Here is a 26,903-nt window from a genome sequence, read left to right as displayed (position 1 = left end):
TAAGATAAATTTTCTGCCTCGACAAACACCAATATTCCTCCAAGTTGTTTAGAAGTATCATTAGGGCAGGTCAACTTTTTTGTGATGTCGTATGATGTGCTGGTTCTTTTCTGAAGGTCTTCGGAAACCCTTCTTGCAGTACTCACATCGGTGAGGATAGTCTTTTGTATGAATGGAAATAACATGCCGTTTAAAGCCTGAGGCGTCTGTAGTGCTATATTCACAGTACTCGCACCGATACACTTTCCTGCCACTGTGTGTCTTCATGTGGTTTTTAAGCTCATTCTGTTGGTTAAATCCCTTTCTACATCTCTTACACCTAAATGGAAGATCCTTTGTGTGAACTGAGAGAATATGGCGACTCAGAACAAACGGATCTGCAATCTTAAAGTCACAATGTCTACATTGGTGCATTTTTTTAACTTTGTGGGCAGCCACGTGTCTCTTAAGTTCTGAAGGCCTGTGAAAGCCTTTATCACACATGTCACACTTGTGGGGGTAGTCCTTTGTGTGAACCGAAATAATGTGTCGTTTCAAATCACTTGAGTTTGAGCTCTTATGGTTGCAATGCAAACACTGGTGTGTTTTGCTTTCTTGGTGGGTAACAGCATGTTGCTGCACTTCTTTGGTATTTGGGAACGTCAGAAGACAAATGTCACACTTAAATGGCATCTCTTTACTGTGCTTAATTTTCACATGTGTTTTCAAGTTAGAAGAGTCTGCAGACTTATATTCACAGTACTGGCACTCGTATGGCTTCTCACCAGTATGGATTCGCATGTGCTTTCTTAGCTCTGATGGGTGACGGAAGCCTTTACCGCATTCCACGCAAATGTGAGGGAAATTTTTACTGTGGACTGCCAAAAGGTGGCGATTCAATAACCCTTGTTCAGCTGTCTCATATTCACAGAATTTGCACTTGTGCATTTTGTTGGCTCCTTTTTCCTTATGCACCATTTTGTGAGTTAACAAAGCCCCGGCATGAGAGAAATGCTTCCCATACTCATCACATTCGATGGTTTTCTCTGTCTTGCTGGCTAGCTTGTGGCTTTCCAGGTGGTTATGTAAATTTATTTTCTTGTTTGTAATGTAGTCACAGTCAGTACAGCGGTACTTCTTGATAAGGTACTCAGGATGGTTTTTCATGTGCCTTTTCAAGAAACCCCTGGATTTAAATTTCTTCCCACAAATAACACAAGGATAAACAGTCAAGGGTTGTCCATCAGGACCAATGATAATTGCTAAGAAAGCAAAAAAAAAAAAAAAGATTTGCATGAGTAATTAAGACAATTTGTTTCTCCAAAATGTCAACATGCTCTAAACATTATTGGGAAAACACACCTAAGTTATGATCAGCCTGTCGCTTGCAGCTGAGTAATACAGAGAACTTGTCCTGCTAAGAATAAAAATGTAGAGGAAACCATTTCTCAAATATAGCGTAATGTTTCTGCTTAGATCATTTCAGATAAAATTTAGGCTGACAATAGCATTTAAGTGCATATATATATATAAATCCCATATATAAATACATACAAAACCAATCCAGGAAAGTCATATATTCTGTGAGCATTTAAGCAATTAGGACTCTGCTCCTCTATAAATTATGCTTGCTTTCTGATATGTTTGTTTAAATTCATTTGTGAAAACATTTTATAAATGCATATCACTGAATCACCACATATTTTCATTTCTTTCCTTCAAATTGTGACTTCTTCTGCTTCTTCATCTACAAAAATCATTCATGAATATCTTTGAACTCTGAAAACTGTATTTTCAAATTGATACGTAAAAGCACATGTGGTCTGGTGGCTAAATGCCATTCCTTGTACCACTGTGAATATATACTAGGGTTTTATCTGAAAACTCACTGTGCCCTGCAACATTTGTGCCCTCACCTGTTTGGTACTGCCTGGAATCAGGTCTTCTCCTTTTCTTTGTTTTTTGTTTAGCCAGTCTGCCGAGGCTAGCCGACTCATCTATGTGCAAGAGGGCACTGGCAGTGCCATTCCGGTTTTCAATCCCATCAGAATTATTGCCTAACAATATGCATTAAGAAAAAAATGATGCAGTATTATAAATTACAAAGAATTAGGAATTCTTTACAACTACAACAGTAAGACATGATACTCATGAATGACAGAACTCCCTGTTTTTAGGTGATGGGCTTTATGGGCATGTTTATTAAAGCATGACTATGGGAAACGCCAAGCTTCCAAATATAGCAGCACCCTTGTCCCACAGATTCCTGTATACATTCCAAACCATGAAGTCACAAGCTAGGTAAAGTCAAAGTCAAATTGCACATATGTCCTATGTACTTCTTGCACAAAATTATGAACAAAAGAAACAGAGTAACAAAGGAAACTGATTAACTATGTATTTTTCCTCTACTTTTGCTTAAATCACCCAAATCAACTTCATATTTCTGAAGTCATAAAAGTACAGAAGTTACCTACTAACTATAAACTGCTGTTCAAGACTCACCGTAAGCTGCTGCCCATGCTACTGGCAGGAAGGTTTTGATTTCATTGCCATCCATTTGTTGTTCATGTGCAGCAGCAGCAGCTGCGACAGCAGCATCTTCCTCCCCTACAATCACTTCCACATATACTTCATCAGCAATTTCAGCAGCATCTACATAGAAAATTAAAAATCTTTTGTGAGATTTATAGTGCTAATACAGGAAAATATATAGTAATAATAAGGCAGTAAATGTTCAACATTACTCAATTTGTGTGTGTGTGTGTGTGTGTGTGTGTGTGTATTTTACATTACTTGAAAGTAGACAGATGATCAGAGTCCTGTCTACTGCCTTATTCTCCAAACTCCTGTAACATCTGAAGCTTGCAAGCTGAGGCTGGGAACTCAAGCCAGTCTCCCATGCGGAGTAGCAATGGGCCAATTATTCGAATGCCACTTGCTGCATCCCAGGGTGAGTGTTAGCTGGAACTGGGAGTGAAGGCAGGCATGGAACTTAACTGAGGGACTTGGATTTGGGACTCTACTGCCTTACTGCTAGGCCAAATGCTTGCCCCATAACTTATCTTTAAAGCAACAATCTAAAGCTTTCAACAACAACCCCTCTGTCATCCCATGCAGCATTACAGCATGATTGCTAAAATTGTAGTGTTCGTTTCCTCAAACAGTGGATAAACCAAGAAAACTGAACAGAAAACAGATAACAATCTCCCACAAAAAGGCCACCTGCTTACTTAAATCTTCATCTTCTTGCTGAGAGTCATCAACAGTCACATAAACCATCTTTTCCCTGGGAACATGGACACTGTTGTTCTGATCAAGTAGCTCGATTCCACGATCATTTTCAGGCTCACTCTCTACAATGTCGACAGTTCCACCTTTCAGGGCAAAAGACAGTTCCAAGAATTTATTCCAAAATTTGTTTTAACCAGTTTCACTTATTACCTTTCACTGTATTCTTATATGCACTTTTTTTCATACATTAAAAGTAAGTCTCGGAGTATCAGAAAAGATTTTAAATTTTCTACTTGAAATAAACAACTACTAACATTAAAAAAGCTAACAAAATTAATCAAATACTTGGAACAGGAAATACAAAATGCTTAAGTTTCCTCTTACCTAGGTCATCCTCTCCAGTGTCAGCTTTAAAAATGTAGACCTTGATCACTTCTGGGCAAGTGCCATCTACTTTACAAGGATTCATTTCTGACTCTGCATCCATAGGCAATCCAGAAGGACTATCATGTTCTACTTTACCAGCATCATCTACTAAACAGGGGGGGAAAAAACCTAAATAATAACAGTAGACATTTAAGCAAAATAATGTTGAAGTCTTTCTGCAGGAACAATTATTTAGGTTTACATGAAAGTGTTTGCTCTAACCAAGACAACATATAGATGTACATTTCACAAAAATTATTGTCAAAAGACACAAAAGAAAATACTTGACTTTCTTTTGTTCGTCTAACTGAAAGCAGCCCTGTGTGTCAGGTATCTGTAAAGAACTTGCAAGCGGGCCTGGCACAGTAGCCTAGCGCTTAAAGTCCTTGCTTTACACACACAGGGATCCCATACGGGTGCGGGTTCATATCCCAGCCTCTCCATTTCCCTTCCAGCCCCCTGCTTGTGGCCTGCGATGTCAGCAGAGGACGGGCCAAAGCCTTGGGACCCTGCACCCATGTGGGAGACCCAGAAGAAGCTCCTGGCTCCTGGCTTTGGATTGGCTCGGCTCCAGCCATTGCGGCCATTTTGGGAGTAAGCTAGCAGACTCAGGATCTTCCTCACTGTCTCTCCTCCTCTCAGTAAGTCTGACTTTCCATAAATAAATAAATAAATAAACAAACAAACACATAAATAAAGTTCTTACAAGCAATATCTTAAAACCAGCAGTCATAACACAAATATTTTATTAGCATCACCTCTACTTTGTTACATCTAAATATAACTTGATTTTATCTGCTTCTGTTGAATCACAGTTTTTTTTAAAAGATTTATTTATTTTTATTACAAAGTCAGATATACAGAGAGGAGGAGGAGAGACAGAGAGGAAAATCTTCCGTCCGATGATTCACCCCCCAAGTGAGCGCAACGGCCGGTGCTGCACTGATCGAAAGCCGGGAACCAGGAACCTCTTCCGGGTCTCCCACGCGGGTGCAGGGTCCCAAGGCCTTGGGTCATCCTTGACTGCTTTCCCAGGCCACAAGCAGGGAGCTGGATGGGAAGTGGAGCTGCCAGGACCAGAAATGGCGCCCATATGGGATCCCGGCTCATTCAAGGCGAGGACTTCAGCCGCTAGGCCACGCCGCCGGGCCGCTGAATCAGAGTTTTAAAGACTAAAACCCGTGGCTGAAAGAATGGTACAGTGCAGTGAAACAACATAAACTGATTTAAAACTGTAGAAATGAAGAACATGTAAGCTTCAGAATAGGATTTTCCCAAGTAAGAAAGTATTTCTGAAAATGCTAGTAACAGCTACCTTTAACATGGCATCTTCAAATTTTGTCAAACACACGAATGCCCATACGTGGAACTGCACTGAAATGCAATTTTCAATATTAAGCTTGTGTAAGAATTCCTTTTCTTAAAACTGGTTCCTATAATTTGCCTCTCCATCTTCATAAATTTGCCTATACTTTTAAAACCAGACTGTTGCTAAGGTTTGCTTATTGTTACCCATCTTAGGAACAAAGATGTATTTATCTTTGTTCTCATAACACTATGGTAGTAAACACTTATAAAACAAAGATTCTGTAACTTGATTTTTCTATACTACTTTCTAAAAGGCAATACTGCTCCTTTTCCTACCAAGTGAAATACAAATTGCAGTCAAGCAACTGAAATCTTCCCCCACATTTCATATCCCACTTGTCCCAATTTTGACTTTTTTTTAATGTTTTAACTTTACATTAAGAGATTTTATTATTGAGATGGATGGCACAACTTCAACCCACAACGAAAATTCACAAGCTTTGTTTTCCCTACATGTTATCAGAAAAGCAATTTACTCATCCCATAAAACAGACTTTGCCATTAGGCTCTTCATCACATCCTCTCTTTACTTTTTCAACGTATTTATTGATCCATTACTTTTCAGGGCTACTTCTATCTGCAAACAATATTTTCCTCCTCCCTGGAGCCAATAATAAAAAACACACGACTTGAGCTCCTTCTCCTTTACACAACTATTTATCCAATTATTCACACCGCACATTTCCTAAATTCAAGTTAATCAGGTTTTTAATGCTTAAGATTATTAATCATAACCTTTCATTAAGATTACTAACTGAAATAACTTAAAATGAATTCACAATTCTCAACTGACTAGCTCTTTCACTGAAACTGATATGTCTGCCTGACTCTTTCTTTCCTGAGTTTAGGGTCTATATTAATAACTTCAGTTTGCAGTTGGTGAGGTATCCCTGCAACAAACTCAGAAATCAAAGCTCTTGTTGAATATAGTTATTTTTTTCCTAAAACACTAGTGCTTAAATAATTTACTTATTAACTAATTACTTGTGTAACATAATACATAAGTCAGTCACCATGAGGAAATAGGATCTGTTTTGATCACAAGTCTGTAACATTGCCATGACACTAGTAACTATCCAGCATTCATTTTAAGGACAGTGCTCATGTATACCTGTCTACAAAGCAAAAAGAACACGTTGAAAAAAACCCTGTGAAGAAAATATTTTAGGAAACATGAGGTTCAGCTTTGTCTTTTCAATTGGTAACAGAAGTGAAAATGGTCCAATTCACATACTGTACTACCCAGATATTTTTGTTTTGGATACCTACTTTGTTAGGTAACCTTGGTTTATGCAAATATTTCACCTAATGTGGTATTAAAAAAAATCAGTACCTACCTTTTTACCAGTTTCTGCAGTCTCAACTGCCTTCCATATAGTTCTCTCCCTCTCTCTTTTTTTAAACCAATAAATTTCAAGCAGGACTACCACTCAAGAATATTAAAATTTTAAAAATCCTACCATTCGACTGTTTGAATTGAGTAAGTTTAGCGGGCATAAAATGGTTAAATCACAGATGCCTAGAATACATACAGTGTTCTATTGTTTTGCTGTTATTTCACACAGATATCACTGTAGTTAATTCACTAATCTAACTGTAATTATTATGGTGCAGTTTTATCAAACTATCAATTTGTAATTAGGATAGGGAATTGCCTCCACAGATTCTAATCATGCTTACAACAAGATGCCCATAAAATTCAACATCCTACAATGCAAAATATGCAATTAAGTGTTTTCAGAGAATTTATGTAGTTGACAGGAGCTATCATTTTCTAATTTCAGTATATTTTCATTGACTTTCCCACTTCAAAAGAATTTCTTTCAGAACCAAACATCTGTTGATCTTGCAATATACACCCATCCATCTATTTGCTTAAAAGAGAGAATAACTGAGTGAAAAATGGAAAGAGTAGAGGAAGACAGAATGAAGACTCTTTTTCTTAACAGTTTGGAGGCTTTTCATGTTTTTAAAGGTTTATTTATATTTCTTGTAAAGGCAGATCTGTTCAGAGAAAGAAGGAGAAATACAGAGCAGGTCTTCCATCTGCTAGTTGACTCCCCAAATGGCCGCAAGAACTGACGCCAAGTCAATCCACAGCCAACAGCCAGAAGCTTCTTCCAGGTCTCCCATGTGAGGGTCCCAAGGCTTTGGGTCTGCCCTCTACTGCGTTCTCAGGCCACAAGCAGGAGCCGGATGGATACCACAAGTAGCTGGGACACAAACCAACACTCACATTGACTGCCAGTGCTACAGCGTGAAGGACTAGACTGTTGAACCACCGCACTGGTCCCTGGTTAATTTGACTTCTAAGGCACAAAACATTCAGAGTGGACCTGGTGTGGTGGCCTAGTGGCTGAAGTCCTCGCCGTGAACGTGTCAGGATCCCATAAGGGCGCTGGTTCTAATCCCGGCAGCCCCACTTCCCATCCAGCTCCTTGCTTGTGGCCTGGGAAAGCGGCAGAGGATGGTCCAAAGCCTTGGGACCCTGCACCCGTGCGGGAGACCCAGAAGAGGCTCCTGGCTCCTGGCTTCGGACTGGCTCAACTGCAGCCATTGCAGCCACTTGTGGAGTGAACCATCAGACGCAAGATCTTCCTCTCTGTCTCTCCTCCTCTCTGTATATCTGACTTTGTAATATAAATAAATAAATACATTAGTTAATTAATAATAGAAATTTAAAAAAAAGAAAAAAACATTCAGAGCTAGGTAAGGCTGAAGTCAGCCACTAAGAGTTCGTTTTGGGTTTTATCCAGAGGTACCAGGTGCCCAAGCAGCTGGGAATTAGAAAAAGCTTACTTATTTGGGGGATGGAGAGAGCATGGGAAGAAGAAAAAGATTTGCCACCCATGGCTAGGTACTCTCTAAATACCCACAGCAGGTTGTGAATTAGAATATGTTAATTTAAAAAAAGTGGGTAAAAAACAGAATCACATGAATGTAGAGAGCACACTTAAAAATTCAAATTGCAAGCACTACAGAATCGATATCTGTGAACTAAACAAAGCTGTGGCCAATCATGCACGGGTTAATGAACCAGCAAACACAAGGAAGAAAGCTGGCATCCCACAGAAATAAAGAACACAGGTTAAAACCTGTTTTAGGGCTGCTGTTGTGGCGCAGGGTGAGGCTGTTCCTCGCTAGCAAGCCTAGAAAAGCAGTAAAAGATGGCCCAATTCCTTAGGTAGCTATACCCATAAGGCAGACAAGATGGAATTTGGGGATCCCAGCTTTGGCCTAGGCTAGCTCTTGAAGCATATATATAAATCGCCAACCATCTTATCTATAAACTATTTGGAAAAAAAGATGTTGCTTAAATTCCAAAAGTAAAGGTTTACTTAAAAATTTACTTTAAAGGGAAACATGGCAATGAGATGAACAAGGGCAGCAGTCATCATAAAAAGACATATTCAACGTGAATGTCATTCATGTGTTATAATTCCTGTTACTAAAAGATCCAGACACGCATCTCATGACTTCATTAACATCAGTCCTTTTTCATTCTTTATCTTTCTCATCTATTTCCTTCTCAAGCATAAATAACTTTATACCTTTTCACTTAAGTATGGCTCATTTTACCAGGGAATATATGAAACTAATCTTAATTTTACAAAAGCCTAAAGAAAGAAAAATTTATTTTTGAAAGAAAGCTTTTATAAACACCTGAGCTCTAAGACTTACAGGAAATCATAAGGTAGTCCTCACAGTTGCCTTTATCATCTTCCTGGTCCACCGGGATCCCACTGGCATCTAAGATTGCTTCAGATGCACAATCTGCTACCAATATTTCTTCTGAAACTATGTCGGTGGTTAGAGGATCAGTGATGATTTCTGCTTGTACTACACTATCATGTACTATATGTTCAATGTGTGCAACAGCAGACACATGAATAGATTCACTTGTCAAAACATGTCCGGGCTTAGACAATGAGGCAGAAGTAATATCAGAACCTAAAACATCATCTGGGACTGGGCATTGTGCTAAAGAAACTTCTTTGGCTACATCCGAGTCAAACATTTGCTCAGGAATGATGACACTTTCAGATATATTTGCTTCCTCTAAGATATGTGAGCAGTGCACATCCTCTGTAACAACATCTTCAATAACATCTTGGATTACAACTGAGTCTGGATCATCCGGAGCAAAGTTATGCACAGTTATGTCTGAATTAGAAACAAAAACAGTTTCTTGAACTTCCACAACAATTTGGTCACTATCCATGTGTGCTGCATCAGGTCCTTGAAAAAAATTAAAATGACAAATTTCAGGAAAATATGCATCACTATCTGAAATAATGTAAATAATACTATTTCACGTCTATCAGAAAATATGCTACCTCATTAATGTTCCTCGCATAATAAAAAACATTAAAGAAAAACAGAACCCATTTTAATTTGCATAAGAAAACAAAATTTTAACCCATGCATTTCACTTGGCTTACATTAACAGTTAGCAGATAAGTATCAGCAAAAGAAAACACTTGCAAGTAGTCACACAGAAAGAAAAAAATTGGGGGTGGACTCTTGAAACACTTAACAGCATAAAAGAATTCCTAGGACACTAAAAGGAAAACACATTACTCATCACAAATTCAGAAAATATAGCACTTTTTTTCCTTTACAGTACATTTCACTGTTCTCATTTCCAAATCTTTGGTCACTCCTATATCCTTCTTTTCCCAAATTGCTTTACTTGTCCCGCCTTTTTAAATTGCAATGTAGCCTTTACGATTCTGGAAATTGAAAATCATCCCTTTCATCTAAGACATACAAAGATAAGGTCAGAACATAAAAATAGTAATTGGTTACAAAGCTAATTTGCGGGATCTGTGTAGTGGCACAACAGAAGAATCTCTGCCCTGCAGTACCAGCATCCCAAATGTGAACTACTTCTAGCTTTGGCTGCTCCACTTCTGATTCAGCTCTCTGCCTTACGTTGCCTCTGCCTTAAGCAAGCAACAGAGGATGGATGAATCAAGTCCTCTGGGGCCTTACACCCACATGGGAAATCTGGAGGAGATCCTGGCTCCTGGGTTCAGATCAGCTAAGCTCTCTGTCCATTCTGGCCATTTGGCAAGTGAATCAATGGACTGAACATCTTTCTCTCTGTGTCTCCTTCTCTCTGTAAAAGTCACCTTTCAAAAATAAAAACAAATCTTAAAAAAAAATACTAATTTTTCAGTGAAAATTCATTGAGGATAGTTGGGACAGAACCTATTCTAAATTCTTTATCGCCATCAAGCCTCCTCCTTCTAGGATCGTAGGACCAATTATTTCCTTAGGATAAACATACATATAAGCTTTGTAATTGTAAAACCTCCCCAATCTAAGGCTACCAGACAATGACGACATAAAAGTAGAGGAAAGAACAAATGAAAAGTCCAGTGATACAAGCAGATTTAATCAAGTTCCCATATTTTACACTGCATGTGATGTCTAACTGAAATATTTAAAATAAACTCCTCTACTTCGAACAAAATACATCTATCCTATCAAAAAGGTAAAATTATAATAAATAAAACCAATCAGGCATCATGGTTCTTTAGCAAGCAGCAAATACTGAGACTTAATACCAAAACTATTCAGGTGATGTCAAACTTCTACGTCTAATTCATACTAGATGAAATTCATCAGATGCCTAATCTAAAGACTGGTTAGGTCTTCTAAGAAGCACACAGCTTCTTGTTCAACAAGAACAGAAGCAGTAAAATCTAGGAAGTCTTCAGTGTCAAATATTACTCATTTGAAATACAGAAATAGCAACGAAAGAAACTTTCACAAAATGATGTGTACCCAGTGTTTACAATACAATCTAGAAATTTGCAGACATGAACCTGAAAACAGTTAGAATGGTCCAAATTAAGATTATCTGCTAGCACTGTAAGCCCTGGCAAGTCATTTAAACTCTGGGTTTCAGTTTCTTCTAAAGTAGGACCACAATATCAGCCATGCACACCATCCAGAACTGTGCGTCCTAAAATCTATAATGAGAGCTTTCATTACTATTTTGCACATAAAAATGGAGACCCTGACAGATGAAGCAACTTTCTCAAAGACAAACACTCTAAGTGATATCACGACTAAAAATGTTACTAGTTCTTCAATCTACCAATTAGCTCATTATCAAATTAAGCTGAAAAGGACTTGATTTTTTTTCTGCAAAGAACTTGTATTTCACCATTTCTTTATTAGCATTTGCCATTATTAAGCCACAATTAGCAACTGCAAGCAATTTGTTAAACACAAAAGTTTTAAAAACTCCTTTGTTTCCTGTGGAAATTACTCCTTCTTTATATTGCTAATATGGTCACTTAAAATTATTCAAAGTCTACCTTGAAACTGTAACTATTTTGAAATACAAAACATGGAAACACAGTCCTAATCTCAAGCCTCCAGAATATCATTTTCTTGGTGCCATGATTAATCTGAAATTGTGGAAACATTTTTTCTATTGTTAGAATTGTATAAAGTAGCTCTTACGTTGCTTGTAAATGAGCTAACATGTCATTTGCTTGATGAAGAGGCTCCTTTTAGGAACATGTTAGAGTTGTAGACAGAATAGGGTTAAATGCAGAGGAGCTTGGAATTGTACTTTATCTCCTGAGCAATGAAGATCTGAGAAATGATATGACATAGTTGTTATTTTAAGATGAACACGCACAGAAGCTAAACAATGAGAAAAACAGTTTAACTGAAACAAATTAAGAACTAGATAACATAGTAAGGAACATGTAATAGGAACTAGCATGAAGAAAAACAGCATGTTAAGTAGAATTTTCTTGCCAGGCCCTCTTGCCCTTTCAGCCTATATCATGCCTAAGCAATGTCCATGCTTTTATTTCTGATGCCTGTGAGTACAATACACTACTAAGGCTTATCACCACAGGTTTAGCAGGAATTATTTAGCTTATAAAATCTTAAAATAGATTATTTTGAATCATCTGGAAAGGCCAAGTCTGATCCATTTAATCTTAAATGAAGAACTTCCAATGGCTCACGTTGGAAAGTTGAAGTGGAATAATACAGCTCAGAGATTTTAGGTCCAAAGGATGATTTTAGGTCCTATTTTTCATGGATGGAAGGAGTCACACAGGAAGTATGTGAAGAAACACTGACAGTCACAAAAGCAAGTCAAATCTCTGGCCAACAGCCATCAAATCGGGAGCTCATGAAACCACAAGGAATCATATTCACTTAACCATCTCAATTACCTTGGCTTTGGGTTCATTTCTCAAGTACCAAGAAAAAAATGCAACTCTAATACTTAGCATGCAGATATGAGAAACCTGAGGTAAGTGACCAAGCCAAAATATGACAGATCTCTGACCAATGGAAACTGAGACAGAAATCTCATTACCTTAAACTGCTAAGCTGATGGTAACATTTAAAGGAATGCAAACTTTGGTGTTAAAAATGGATAGCTACTGCACAAACACTTAAAAATGCAAAGAACATGCTGACATGATACTCCACATAGGAGAACCAAAAAGCTCAGTCAAGAGACTACTGGAACTCATAAGAAACTTTGGCAGGGTGGTAGGATACAAAATTAATGAACACAAATCAGTGGCACTAGTGTACACAAATAATTCTATGACTGAGAAAGAAACAGTAAGTACAGTCCCTTTAAAAATAGCAGGGAGGAATCTTAAATATTTAGGAATTAAGCTAACTAAACATGTGGAAGAACTCTATAATGAAAACTATAAAACATTTAAAAAGGAAACAGAGGAAGACTTTTGAAAAACAGAGGACCTTACCATGTTCCTGGATTAGTAGGACTATCATCAAAATGTCCATAGTACCAAAAGTAATATACACATTCAACACAATCCCAATCAAAATCCCAAAAACACTGTTCTCAGAAACAGAAAAGAAGATACGAAAGTTCGTGTGGAAACACAAGAACCACGAACAGTCTGCTTAGAAAAGATGACAAAAGCACAGGCAGGCAAAGACAAAAATAAACAAATGGGACTATATCAAACTAAAAAACTTCTGTACAGCAAAGGAAACTGTTAACAAAGTGAAGAAGCAACCAACAGAATGGGAGAAAATTTTTACACACTGCACAAGTGATAAGGGACTAATATCAAGGATTTACAAAGAGCTTCAGATCCCAGAGAGGGTAAAAAACATAAAAATCAAACAACACAACAACAACAACAACAAAGGGCAAATGAAATGAACAGAGATTTTTCAAAAGAACAGATTCAAATGGCTAACAGACAAAGGAAATGATGCTCAGGCTCCGAGCCATCACGTAGATACAAATGGAAACCACATTGAGGTACCACCTAACTCCAGTGAGACTGGCCTACATTCAAAACTCAACTAACAATACCTGCTGGCGTGGATGTGGGAAGAAAGGCACCCTTTATCACTGCTGGTGGGAGGGCAGGTTAGTACAATCGCTGTGGAAATCAGTATGCAGAGTACTTGGAGAATTGCAACTAAACCTGCCATATGGCTCAGCTCTCAGCTCCTAGGAATATACCCAAAGGAAATGCAAACTGCATGTGAGAAGGGGATCTGTAATCCTATATTTACCTATACTTACAGCAGCAGCACAATATACGATAGAAAAGACACTGAAACAATCCAGATGTCCGTCCAAAGAGGAGTGGTTAGAGAAACTGTGGTACATCTACTCCATGGAATATTATTCATCCATTTAAAGACTGAAATTGCACCATTTGCAACTAGATGGTTCCAACTAGAGATCATAATGCTCAGCGAAAAAAGTCAATCCCAAAAAGACAAATACTGTATGTTCTCTCTATTCTAAGAAAGCAATCATGTAAATTGGAAGTATATAGTGATGGAGTAATAGAGACTACCATACCCAGATCTGAAGACACAATGTAACATGCATCCCTACTTTCAAGTCAAGGACGGACTCCCAATGAAACTGCTGGACATAGTTAGACAATGAGATGATGACAGACTGATGGAGTTATAACTCCTTATGAAGGACTATACTATTGTAACAATATGGGGAAAGCCATCCAGGGTGTGCTGAAATTTGGGGAGGAAGAATTTCAGACTCTATAGAATTGTATCATAAAGTTCAAAATTAAAAATAAAACTAAAAATGCAAAGTGATTTTGGGACCGTTCTGGCTCTGCCTGCAATACTCATCCCATATCGGTGTGTGCAGCCTTTTCTACTTCTGATGGATCGACCCATCTACCTGCCAATGGCCTGAGAAAGCTGTAGAGGATGCCCCAAGGCTTTGGATCCTGAGCCAACTTAGGAAATCCAGAAGAAGCTCATGGATCCTCGCTTCTCACTGACTCAGCTCCAGCCACTGAGGACATCTGGGGAGTAAACCAGTAAATGGGAGACATCTCCTTCCCTCTCCCTCTCTTTTTCTCTGTAAATATGTCTTTCAAATTAAAAGAAAATCTTAAAAAATGTGATTTTGCAATCATGAAACTAAGAAAAGCCTAGTTTCTATTTCCTTTTGTTTGTACGCTTCCTCTCTTGGGAAATGAATGACTCGGAGCTCCAGGATGACAATGATCTAGACTGTAATCCTACTGACGAAGGAAGTGACTCAACTGACAAATGGACTACCAGTTTTAAAAAGAACTCTCACTGCCACAGCATTTGCAATTTAGCTTAGAGAGTTCTGGTTTTCCTTTTGCTTCTTTTTTTCTAGGAAAAAAAATTCCAAGAGAATAAACTTTTGAATATTCATCATCACTGAACTTAATAAACTGAACTTACAATTAAAAATAAAAGCCTAGATTCATTTGAACAGTGCACTAGTAGTGTACTCTGCTGCTAAGCACACTGACGAACACTTAGAGAATTTAAACCATGGTGCTAGTGACGGTTGCACTGAAAATTAGGAACATTTTATTAGAAACTGAGAAAAGCCATTTTGGTTACATCACTATAGGTTTAAGAAAACTCTGTTATGTGATCATATGGAAAGTGTAACTTGTAGCAACTCTGATATATAATTTAGGGGATTTCAGCCAAGTTTTGTAAAAAGCTTCTTGACACAAATTCAAGAAAAAGAAATAATGGTAATTTCTATCAAGCCCCCCCCCCCAAATGAAATGCACTTGGGAAATTCTGAGGCTATTAAGAAAGGGAAGAAAAGGTGAAATTTAGAAGATTCTTTGAATCACAATGCGACCAGAGAGTCAGTGGCTGGGATCTTGCTGAGGGGGCTGCATCAGCCCTTTTCTCTGCCTTGCTTGTTGGGCTTTAGCAGAATTCAAAATGGCTGGCAGTAAAGCTAGGAAGGACCCTAGGAAGGATTTCGGAAACTCCAAGACAAATGCAGTTTCCCTCTTGCAATTCCAGGTGGGCTGCACTCATCAACAACCTGAAATCTAGCCATGGATGTGTGGGTGTGAATCCTACTGCGTACAGTGCAGCCACGCTGGAAGTATGTCATTGCAGAGGTACCTAAGCTGGTGGGAACTGCACCAAAAGACTTCAAGGTAAAGCGTATTACCCCGTGTCACTTGCAACTGGCTATTCATGGAAATGAATAACTTGACTCTCTCATGAAGGCCACAACTGGTGGTGGTGGTGCCATCCGACACATCCACAGTCTGACTGTGGACAATACAAGAAAGAACAATACAAGACTAAAGCATGCCTGTATTCCTTATTACCTCAGGACTTTCAGTACTATACCAACTGTGCAGTGTTGGTGATTCCAAGCAGAGTACATCTCTATGAAAAACACAGTTTTGCCTTTTTGCAATCCTATTTGAGCAAATCAGAAGTTTTATTAGCTTTCCAACCAACCAAATTTCTGCATTCAAGTCTCAATCATATTTACGTGGAACTGTGACTTCAAAAGAGCTATTGATTTTGATGTAGTGGGTTTTGATTGATTTGACTGTTTTTAAAAAACTGCCTGGATTTTAACTGTAATTATAGTAAGTTACAATGGCAACCATTTGGTTTTGTACCGACATTATTTCTACCCACATGTATAAACCCAATAAAGGTCATTTCCCAAAGGGAGAAAAAAAAGTTCTTTGCCAGGAAAAGATTGGGAAAAAACCAAGGAAGATTTAAAAAATTTTGTCTCCATGCACAAAATTAAAATATGACTCACAAAAACCACAATAAAGGTGTCCAGCATGAAACACTGGACAACTCAATCAATTCAAAATAAAACAAAATAAAATAATAACACAAATGAAAATCTCTTTCAAAACAAGCAAAAACTATAGCTTAAGTGCCAATTAAATGCAACAAAGTCTTCAGAGATTTACTCTAAGAAAACTGCTGGTTTGAAGCAGAGGATATATATTATGAAAAAAAAAAGTTTGACTCCTGAAATTCTAGGATCAAGGAAAAGGCTGATAGCTTACTATATCTGATGAAAAAAGCAAAGAAAACAGAGCACACAACTGACTATTCTCAGGTTGTAAAACTTGAGAAAGTCCACCTAGATAGATTTGACAGTTTCTTTACACTAGTGACTGAATGCTTCCACAATTTACCAACCTTGGACCAGATACTCAGAAGCATCTGACTTTGTCAGGTGCAAATAAGTGTTCATTGCTCTGGGGTCAGAAGGTGGATAATAACTGCGATTTATATTATATTATATTATATTATATTTTATTATATTTTATATATAAATTATTATTAAGCATACATTAGTAGTAGTAGTGTATGTATTGGTGAATGTATAATAAGTGTATAGGACTTATATTATACATAAAAATTGTTTATGTAGAATATAATATAATGTATAATATAATATATACATAAGGGCTTATACACTTAAAAATAACTTACATCTAAAATATCACAGAGACTTGATTAAGACAGGCACTGCTTAAGAGTTCCAAATGGCAGATCCGGCGTGATAGCATAGTGGTTAAAGTCCTCGCCATGCACGTGCCAGTATCCCATATGGGTGCCAGTTCTAATCCCAGCGACCCCGCTTCCCATCCAGCTCCCTGCTTGTGGCCTGGGAAGCAGTCGAGGATGGCCCAAAGCCTTGGGACCCTGCACCCGCGTGGGACACCCAGAAGAGCTAGCTCCTAGCTCCTGGCTTTGAACTGGCTCAGCTGCAGCCGTTGCGGCCGCTTGGGGAGTGCACCATCGGAAGGAAGATCTTCCTCTCTGTCCTCCAAATGGCCAATTTTAGAAAAGGATTTATTGCTAAGAATCCTGTAGACAAGTCAATGTATTTACATTTAGAAAACACATTCTAAAAACCAGAATATACACAGTGATGACACAACTGGGCCTCCAAAGATGCCTGAATTCTAATCTCTAACTCTTGAAATGTAACATGGTCAGGCCCAAGAAATTCTGCAGATGTCGTAAAGGTAATGTTTTCATGACAAAATAACCTCTTTAATTTCACTTATTATAAACATTTTGAAGTACATTTGTTTAAGCAGCCAAAATAATAATAATAATAATAATAATAATAATAATAATAACAGCAACAACAATAATAATCTTTTGGGTCTAAAGTCAGGGATATGTGGTGGAAAGGAAAATAAATAAGATTCAAAGGATGAAAGGGATTTCAGTCACTGTAGCTAAACAAAACCACAGGCAAAGCACGAGAAGGAATTTAGAGGTTAACCTGTTGAAGCAAAGAGTATCCACCAGTTGACAACTGCAGGGCATAAGCAAAGAATATCTCCATCTTAAAACTGCAAGGACTACATTTTGGAAAAAGTACAACTATTATTAGAACTGCATTCTCTTTCAGAAGCACTGAGCAAGGAAGAAGGCACTGCAGAAAAACTTGTTTCTGAGCTTGTGAAGCTCTACACACAGAAATCAGTTTAAACTAGCACTATGCCTGTCTTTCTGAGTCACAAAACTGTAATATATTTGCCTTGTTTTAAGTCTTTAAACTATGGAAAGGTGGTCTTCTAGTACAGAAAACTAACCTTTTGAAAGCACTTTGGAAGGAAGAACAGATAAGATGCAGCTATGTACTGAAAAGTAAAATAATAGCATTACAGTACAATTTTGACACTGATACAGTACAAATAAGATTATGCTAGGAGTTTTAGGCAGGTCAGTGAATCTAAATAAAATTTAGTATCAGATGTAACAGTTCCACCTCTTGACAATCTCCTACTATGGCAGATGTGGACTGACAAAAACCAGAAACAGTTATACCTATTCCATCAAAACATGTGTTTGCCTCTTGCGGCTGCAATTCAAATTTATCTTCGTCCATGGTCGTTAATTATCATTAGTCACAGCTCCTACACCTGGGAATAAAATGTATACCAAATGTTAATGTTATGGAACAAAAAACCCTTAATATCCCAATTTTTACACAGTTGAAAAGTTCACATTTGTATTAGCAAACTACATAAAAAGGGAACAAATTGATTTCCAGTGGTTTATGGGTTAGCCACAAGAAAGATCGTTAATAGGCAGCTTCCATAAATGCAAATACCTTCAGTATTCAGCTTAATAAAGTCAGCTTATTCATATTAGAAGACAGAACATTTCTCCCAGAAGATCCCTTGCTGCCCAATCTCTGCATAATGCAATGGCTCTGCTGAAATGCACTTTGTAAGTTATCAAAGGCTCTTCTGCAATAATTATAAGATCTTTAAATTAAGTATGGTCTCCAAACTTCCTACAAGAAACTGAAACTATAAAAAAAAATTGATGACTATAAACACTATGGGGATTTCCAAATACTCAATGTACATATAAAACATTTTTTTTTTCTCTGAACCATAGGTACCGGTTAAAAAGTGCTAAACTTTATTTCACATAATTTAAGATAAAAATCCTACATGTATAATATGTAGGATAAGCAAGAGTCCTTTACGGCTGCCATTACAATGCATGCACACAAGAACCAATTCTGTCTTAGATAGCAAGGTATTCATTCAGCTTACTAATAAACATTTCTAAGTACAATTTCTGATCTATTGTTTAAAAGGCAGAGAGTAGGGGGAACAGGAACGAAGCGCAGAAAGATTTTATTTCCTTGCAAGTATTGCACAATCTTTCTCCTTTTCTTTCTTTACTTCTTCATCAATTTCCCCTAGGCCTGACTAATAAATAGCCTTCAATAACCCTTTACAGCTAAATTTCCCCTTTTCTAAATTTCCCCAACATCAAGGATCAGACGATATTTTGCTGAGCTTCAGAAAAACAAATCAGCACTTGTTTTTGCCTTGGGCATTCTTTCATAAAAAAAATCCTTATCCTTATAGTCTCTGAGCCACGTGTCCTCCTCCATCCCTTCCTGCCTCTTGAATATCTCTTGTCCCTCCCCGTGGATTTTGTGTGCCGTGTGCTTTGTTTGCAGACCTCTGTTTACAAGAGTTTCTTCTTTTATGATAATCATTTTCTTATGCATCTTACTTTACCTGATTAAAATGAGTATTAGTTCAAACACAGAAGAAGAGTGTTTCTAATGCAAACAAAATTATATCAACCTTTTATTTAAGAAAATAGTTAAGGTTGGGGCTACCCTGGCGGCTCAACAGGCTAATCTACTGTCTACAACAGCAGGTACTCCATATAGGTGCTAGTTTGTGATCCCAACTGCTCCACTTCCTATCCAGCTCCCTGATCGTGGCCTGGGAAAGCTGCAGAGGATGTCCCAAAGCCTTGGGACCTTGTTCCTGCATGGAAGACCCAGAGGAAGCGCCTGGCTGCTGGCTTAAGGATCAGCTCAGCCCCAATTTGAAGAGTGAACTAATGGATGAAAGATCTCTCTGTCTCTCATCAATCCTACAACTCTGTCTTTCAAATAAAAATAAATCTTAAGAAAAAGAAAATAGGGCAGGTGTTAAGACACTGTCGGAGCAGGTACCACCTAACATCCTGTATCTGAGTATAGGTTGCTATTTTCAAGCTACTTGATGTGCCCAAGTGAAAGATACCCATGTTTGAGACTCAGATGGAATTCCTACCTCCTAGACATAGCCTGGCCCAAGCCCTGGCCACTGAAGCCATTTGATAAGTGTTCAGGTGGAGGAAGAACTCTTTCTACCCTATCTCGTCTTACTTTGAAACAAGCAAATCTTTTTTGTTTAAAACAAAAGTACTTAATGACATAATCAAGGTTCTCCTGGCCTAAATAACCTAACGTTTGCCTGCAACTCCTCATTTTCCCAGTAGAGTTGGTATTCATTCACAGAGTCTGCCTTCACTCTTTGGATAAATAGTATTACCCAATGTTTGTACAAGATCCTAAGTCTAAGTCTCTATTTATTCTGATTTTCTCTACCTCAAATTCTTCTCTGTACCATCTGATCTTCACTTATCCCTTATTTTCCCTTGCTCCCATCAAATGCTGGGGATACCTACTCCTCCGTGAATTTCCAATGTGCTTCATCCTTTTCCTTTTGCTTTGTGTCTATTACCTCTGCATGTGTTAATTTTCAAATGTTAATAATTGTATGGACTTTAAGTTAATGTTCAAGTGACTAACACAATTGTGATTCATTTAATGAATTTCAACTGGAGACAGTTTCAAACAACAGAGGTTTTATGGTATTCAAAGCACTTCACATAAAAAAAAAATGTCCTTGCACTATATCCAGGTGCACATGGAGGATATGGCAGACCACAGGAACCTGCAGACGACACCTGGCACCACAACAGAGGAGGAGGATAGAACACATCAATCAACTACCCCAGCCACGTGTTGGCAGTGAAAAGCTGGGAAAATGGAGACTCTGAAGTCAACTATGTCAGCCACTGGATTCTGGAGAGATTTCATCATGCTTGGAGTGGAGGGATTGGCAGCAATTCAGAACTGTTGAACAATCAGAACCACTAGAGCAATAACCCTGAAGCATGCCTGCCCTACATCGGGAACCCTGGGATGGGTGGGTGGCTGGGTGGGGTTTCTCCCTTTATCTCCCCCTCGACCCCAGATACAGAAAAAAAAAAAAAGAAAGAAAGAAAAAGAAAAAGCAGAATGTGGACACAACGGTCTTATCCACTTTGCTGTAGGCCTTGACCCTCTGTGCCCTAATCAACTATGTGAAGATTATCAAAATAAAATCATAATAATAATTCTTAAAAAACCCGTTCTTGGAGAAAATATTACAAATTGGACAGATGGAGTCCCTGATGCTCTCTTCCACAATGAATAATAAAAAACAGAACAAAACAACAACAAAGAAAGAACCATTGCATTATCAGGTAACATGGAAGACACGGAAGGCTGTAAAGACATGGAAACCTTGACTGCCAGCATATGAAGGAGCATTAAGCCAGCAACTGACTCCCCTGGTTGGGAGGACTTCATTGTGGAAAGGTTGCATTGGAGCATGCCAGCAGACTTCCACTGCTAAAAATGCTAGATTTATGAGCTGTTCTGCTGTGAACACAAGCTGGGAGCCAGTCTGAGGATTTATCTGGAATCATTAGTACTTTTGCTTTAGAGATAGCACTACTAAAACTGTTTCTCCCAGATTCTACAATTCAAGTGGCTGCGGCATGGTGCCATATTAAGAATAAAAACACTTTAGAACACATACTGACTTAGAGGACAAGAATCTTTGCACATCCGCTCCTCCAAATATTCATTACTCAGCACAAATTTCAATAGCTTCACAAATCCAAATAGACCTAGCATTGCAGGTATGACCGAGTACTTGAGTCCATGAAGTGCCCTGAAATACAGGAGACAAATAGGTTCAGTGGGAAAAAAATACAGCATAATGCTGGGTGATACCCCCAAGACCTGAGGAACCAATATGCATGCCCTTGAACCTGGATCAATCCCTCCAATGCTCCTAATCTGATGTTGGAGGCATCCATAGTACATGTTTCTGCAGTCCATGCCCTCAGTCACTGCACACTACAAATGTGTTTCCTTGGAGGGACCTAAAGACATTCCAATCATGAGCCTCACGGCCAACAGCACTGACCAATACAAGTGAAGAATGGATCTACCCTAGGATACCTCTGTGGTCATTGCGGGGGGGTTCTAGTCAACAGTAAGGCTCATCTTGAAGGTAGCAGATGAAACATCCAATACACTCCCACTTCCTGGTGCAATTACTTGCCTGAGTGATCACACGCTACCCCTACAAACCCCTACATCAGCTTTAGGTTTCTAATTTGTCTAGGAGCTCAACAGCCTCTACCACACAACACTGAACACATCAAGTCCAAACTCACTGATGAAAGCTAGAGAAGCTATAGACTACACTGTAATACAAAGTGGAGCCAGGGTCAAGATTCTTGTATCAACACTCTAAGAGACAAACATCAGAAGAAAGCCATAGCATATACTTTGGAAAACAGAGAGTGAATATCATCTGCCACTTCCACAAAAGCAATTGTAATCAAACAACAACATCCAAGAGAACGGATGGCTCAAGTGGCATCTACTGAGCACTCCAGACAACTGACAAAACATTTAATAAGGAACTCAAAAGAATGATTAGAAGAATAAAATTAAATAAAAAATAAGTTGGAGAATCTAATGAAAAGAGAAATTCAGTGTAGAAATCATGAAAAAGAATAAAAAATCTTGAATTGGATTCAAGGTAACCATCTCAGAACTTACACAGATGTCAAACTACCATCCTCCTACACCTACAATGTCAGGGTATACTTAAATAGCAGAATGATGGAAACATGATTGTTTATGAATTTATTATTCCAATAACATAGAGGAAGTCAGTGCAGGAAGAGAAGGAAGAAAAATACCAGAGCCTTTGTACTCAACCATAAAAACTAATCAATCAGTTAATCAAAACAGAAATGATAAAAAAAAAAAAGCTTGCAAATGTCTTTCTAAAATTTCAACTAATAATGACAGTAGCAATAATAAAAGCAATTTATTCAATAATATAAATCCTGGCTATAAGTTTAAAGAAAAAAAAAATCTGAGTTTGAAGGCAACTATACTGAAATATATCATCAAAGAAAGAAAAAGTTTTTCAACTAAAAAGGAAGAGGAAGGCTTCTATGATATCATTTAAACCCAGTTTTCAACCTTGTCAACCCACAAAAATATAGAGGAGGAAAAAAATCGTAATAAAAATAGATGAAATTTCTCTAATCTTGGGAAAGATTAAGGAATCCAGCTACAGGAAATGTGAAAGACACAAGCTAGATTTAAACAGAAAAGATGCTCAACATGACACAGTATTAAAACAGTCTGGCGTACAAGAAAAGAAATCTAAAAACAACAGGAGAAAAGTCACGTCAAAAAAGAACTCTTATTGGACTAACATTACTGAGCAGAAACCTAATAGGACAGTACCGTCTTCTACTGAAAGAAAAAAAAAAAGAGCCATGTTCAGCAAAACTATCTTTCATATATAAATGAAAGAGAAGATAGTCCCAGACAAATCTGAGGTAGTTCATCACCACCAAGAGGAATCTAACAAAATTTGCTCAAGAGTGTTCAATTCAGAAGTGAAAAGAAGTTACAGGGCCCAGAACGATGACTGAGTGGGAGTCCATGTCACCAATAGGAATACATGGACTGAATCTTCAGGTTCCTGTTTTGTCCTGCTCCAAGCTCTCGTCCTTTGGGGAGTCAACCGGAGGATATCTTTGTCTATCTGTTTGCCTTCCAATAGGAATAATAATCACCATCACTTGAAAGAGAATGGATTATTTCTCAAAATGCAAAATAATAATAACAACAACAACAACAACAACAACAATAATAATAATAATAATGGCTGCTTGCAATTACATTAATTACATTTAACTTTGGAGTGTTGGGTTAAGCTCACCTGCTGTACTGCAGCCACTAGCAAACGAAATTGAGGTCTGAATGTTTTAATGCAAATGTAATACAACTTTGGTACAAACTCATGAATAAAACTTTGGCACAAACTCATAACTTTGACATAGAGCAACTGTTGCACATGTGGTCATTTGAGGAAGAAATGATAGGTAGCTTTCTATCCTGTCATTATTGTTTGCAAACAAATCTTTCTCTTAGAAAAGACAACACAGGGCCCGGCAGCAATAGCCTAACGGCTAAATCCTCGCCTTGCATATGTTGGAATCTCAAAGCCACCCCACTTCCCATCCAGTTCCCTGCTTGCACCCTGGGAAAGCAGCAGAGGATGGACTAACGCCTTAGGATCCTGGGCCCACCTGGGAGACTCAGAAGAAGCTTCTGGCTCCTGGCTTTGGATCAGCTCAGTTCCAGCTGTTGTGACTACTTGGGGCATGAACCTTCTCTCTGTAAATCTCACTTTCCAATAGAAATAAATAAATCTTAAACACACACACACACACAAATATACAAGATAATGCTGCCCACTAGCCACTCATCAATAAAAACATATATAACCTAAAAATGTAGTAGATGGAAAAACACATTCTAAACAAACAGAATCCAAGTGTGAGCTGAAGCAGCTATCCTCACATGAAAATAAAAAATGTAAAAAAGGCTGGGCTCAAGCCACAACTTGAAATGCTGGCATAGCATGTGAGTATCAGTTCAAGTCTTGGCTGCAGCCCTATCCAATCAACTCTGTTAAGGCTCTCTGAAAGGCAGCAGAGGATGGTCCAAGTCTCTGAAAGGAACCAGTAAAATCAACCAACACAGCTTAAAGATAAAATTAGCTCCCCCAAAAGAATCTGGAATTTCTGAACTGCAATGCCTAACGGAAAAAGAGGCAGAAGCCACACCATGAATGAACTTACCAATGCCTCCACATATCCTCATTGCCCACTACTGCCAGTGCCCTACCCCCTCCAAGGATCAAAAGGCTATTTCAACACCACAGTTAGTTGGTGAAGATATTGAGGTACTTCCAGATAAAGATTTTTAAAACAGGGCCCGGCAGCATAGCCTAGCGGCTAAAGTCCTCGCCTCGAACACGCTGGGATCAAATATGGGCGCCGGTTCTAATACTGGAAGCTTCACTTCCCATCCAGCTCCCTGCTTGTGGCCTGGGAAAGCAATCAAGGTTGGCCCAAAGCCTTGGGACCCTGCACCCGTGTGGGAGACTGGAAGAGGTTCCTGGTTCCCAGCTTCGGATCGGCGCAGTACCGGCCGTTGTGGTCAGTTATGGAGTGAATCATCGGATGGAAGATCTTCCTCTCCGTCTCTCCTCCTCTCTGTATAACTGACTTTACGATAAAAATAAATAAATCTTCTATAAAAAAGAGTTTTAAAGCCACAACAAGAACATGTAAGAAGTCAGTGAATATGTTATACAGGATTTAGCAGTACTGAAACAAGACCAAAATGAATTATTAGAAATAAAGAATCTGGGCCCAGCATAGCAGCCTAGCAGCTAATGTCCTCTCCTTGAATGCGCCAGGATCCCTTATGAGTGCCAGTTCGTGTTCCTGCGGCCCTGCTTCCCATCCAGCTCCCTGATTCCTGGGTGGGAAAGCAGTCGAGGATGGATGAAAGCCTTGGGGCCCTGCACCCACATGGGAGACCCAGAAGAAGCTCCAGGTTCCTGGCTTTGATCAGGGCAGCTCCAGCTGTTGCAGCTGCTTAAGGAGTACATCAGCAGATGCAAGATCTTCCTCTCTGTCTCTCCTCCTCTTTGTATTTATGAGTTCCTAATAAAAATAAAATTAAAAACCTTTAAAAGAAAAAGAAAGAATTCTATAGAAAAAGTTAAAAATGCAAAAGCAAAGTCTCCACAGAGGATTGAGTGGGACAGAAGAACTTCAGCGCTTGAAGACACAACATGTGAATGTACCACAACAAAAATCTGAAAGAGGAACTGATTAAAGCTAAGAAAACCACCAAGAATTAAGCAACACTATTAGAAGGCCAAGTTAAGGATTTGGGGTGTGCCTAAAGAAACCTAAAGAGAAGGTAGACTGAAATACGTATTCATCAAAATAATAAATGTGAACTTACTTAACATGGACAAAGAAAGAGACGGGGCACAGAACCCTAAATAGACTTGACCAGAGATGCTCTTTGCCCTGGCACATCATCATCAAGCTCTCTTTCACTGAACATAAAGATACTTAAATATGCATGTGAGAAACATCAAATTATAGTGGGACCCCAATCAGACTCACAGCTGATTCAGAGCAAACCCCTACAGGATAGATGAGATCAGAGTAACATTCCAGATCCTAAAGGAAAGAAAGGAAGGAAGGAAGGAAGGAAGAAAGAAAGAAAGAAAGAAAGAAAGAAAGAAAGAAAGAAAGGAAGGAAGGAAGGAAGGAAGGAAGGAAGGAAGGAAGGAAGGAAGGAAGGAAGGAAGGAAGGGAGAGAGACAGAGAGAGAGAGAGAGAGAGAGAGAGAGAGAGAGAGAGAGAGAGAGAGAAAGAAAGAAAGAAAGAAAGAAAGAAAGAAACAAAGAAACAAAGAAACAAAGAAAGAAGCCTGTCACTCCAGAATAATATATCAGACCAGAATAATACACCCAGTAAAGCTTACATTTGTATTTGGAAATGGAAAAAAAAAAAAAAAACTCCCAAAGGGAAAAATTAAAAAAAACTTGCCACTAATAGACTAGCCATAGAGACATTGCTAAAAGTGCTACAAAGAGAAAGAATAGCACCTACGAAATCCAAAGGTATGACTGGCGAACATCTCAATAAAACCAAAAAAGAAACTTCAATCAAACAATGCTAAACAGGACTAAATCGCTACCTCTTAGTATTAACCATGAACATAAATGGCTTACCACTTAAGTCAAATGTCACACATAGGCATACTGGATCCAAAAGCAAAGCACGCTCATCTGTTGCCTACAAGAACAAATCCTCACCAACAAAGATATGCAGACACTGAAACTCAGAGATAGGAAAATGGAGAAATGAGCTGGTGTAATCATCCTTGTATCAGATAACATAGACGTCAACATGAAAACATTTTAAAGATGAAGAAAAACACCACATAATGATTAAGTGATTCAAAAATGCCGAGCACTTAGGAACTGACAGACTAACTCAACTGGCTAATTTTCAACCTTCAAGCACCAGGATTTCATGTGGCT

At 38.5% G+C, this 26,903-nt stretch overlaps 1 protein-coding gene across 5 annotated transcripts; it reads right to left on the bottom strand.

Moving 5' to 3' along the window:
* LOC131478784 (zinc finger X-chromosomal protein-like) lies at positions 1-26,009 on the bottom strand. Of its 5 annotated transcripts, none has more exons than XM_058659354.1 (8): positions 25,811-26,008; positions 18,142-18,230; positions 8,689-9,246; positions 3,598-3,768; positions 3,213-3,356; positions 2,485-2,634; positions 1,896-2,036; positions 1-1,241 (listed from the first exon to the last, which is right to left on the bottom strand). In XM_058659354.1, the coding sequence occupies exons 2-8, from the start codon at positions 18,200-18,202 to the stop codon at positions 61-63; spliced, it is 2,406 nt and encodes an 801-aa protein (XP_058515337.1). In that variant the 5' UTR covers positions 18,203-18,230; positions 25,811-26,008; the 3' UTR covers positions 1-60. The 5 variants fall into 5 exon arrangements, with proteins under 5 accessions (XP_058515337.1, XP_058515338.1, XP_058515339.1 ...); XM_058659355.1 differs by having other exon boundaries at positions 3,598-3,747; positions 25,811-26,007; XM_058659356.1 differs by having other exon boundaries at positions 3,598-3,744; positions 25,811-26,007.
* Between the last annotated feature and the right edge of the window lie 894 nt (positions 26,010-26,903).

The sequence above is a fragment of the Ochotona princeps genome, chromosome Y (assembly GCF_030435755.1).
Source record: "Ochotona princeps isolate mOchPri1 chromosome Y, mOchPri1.hap1, whole genome shotgun sequence".
Classification (NCBI taxonomy): Eukaryota; Metazoa; Chordata; class Mammalia; order Lagomorpha; family Ochotonidae; genus Ochotona; species Ochotona princeps.
Note: the sequence above shows the minus strand (reverse complement) of the source record. Positions and strands in the feature narration are given on the sequence as shown.

What these genes read in the sequence shown, in the direction of transcription:
- LOC131478784 (XM_058659354.1), bottom strand. Translation starts at nt 18,202, where the DNA reads ATGGACGAAGATAAATTTGAATTGCAGCCGCAAGAGGCAAACACATGT. An exon ending in CACATGTTTTGATGGAATAG is followed by an intron (nt 9,247 to 18,141) that starts GTATAACTGTTT and finishes ATTTTTTTCAAG; the next exon opens with GACCTGATGCAGCACACATG. An exon ending in TTCCAGGCAGTACCAAACAG is followed by an intron (nt 1,242 to 1,895) that starts GTGAGGGCACAA and finishes TTGCTTTCTTAG; the next exon opens with CAATTATCATTGGTCCTGAT.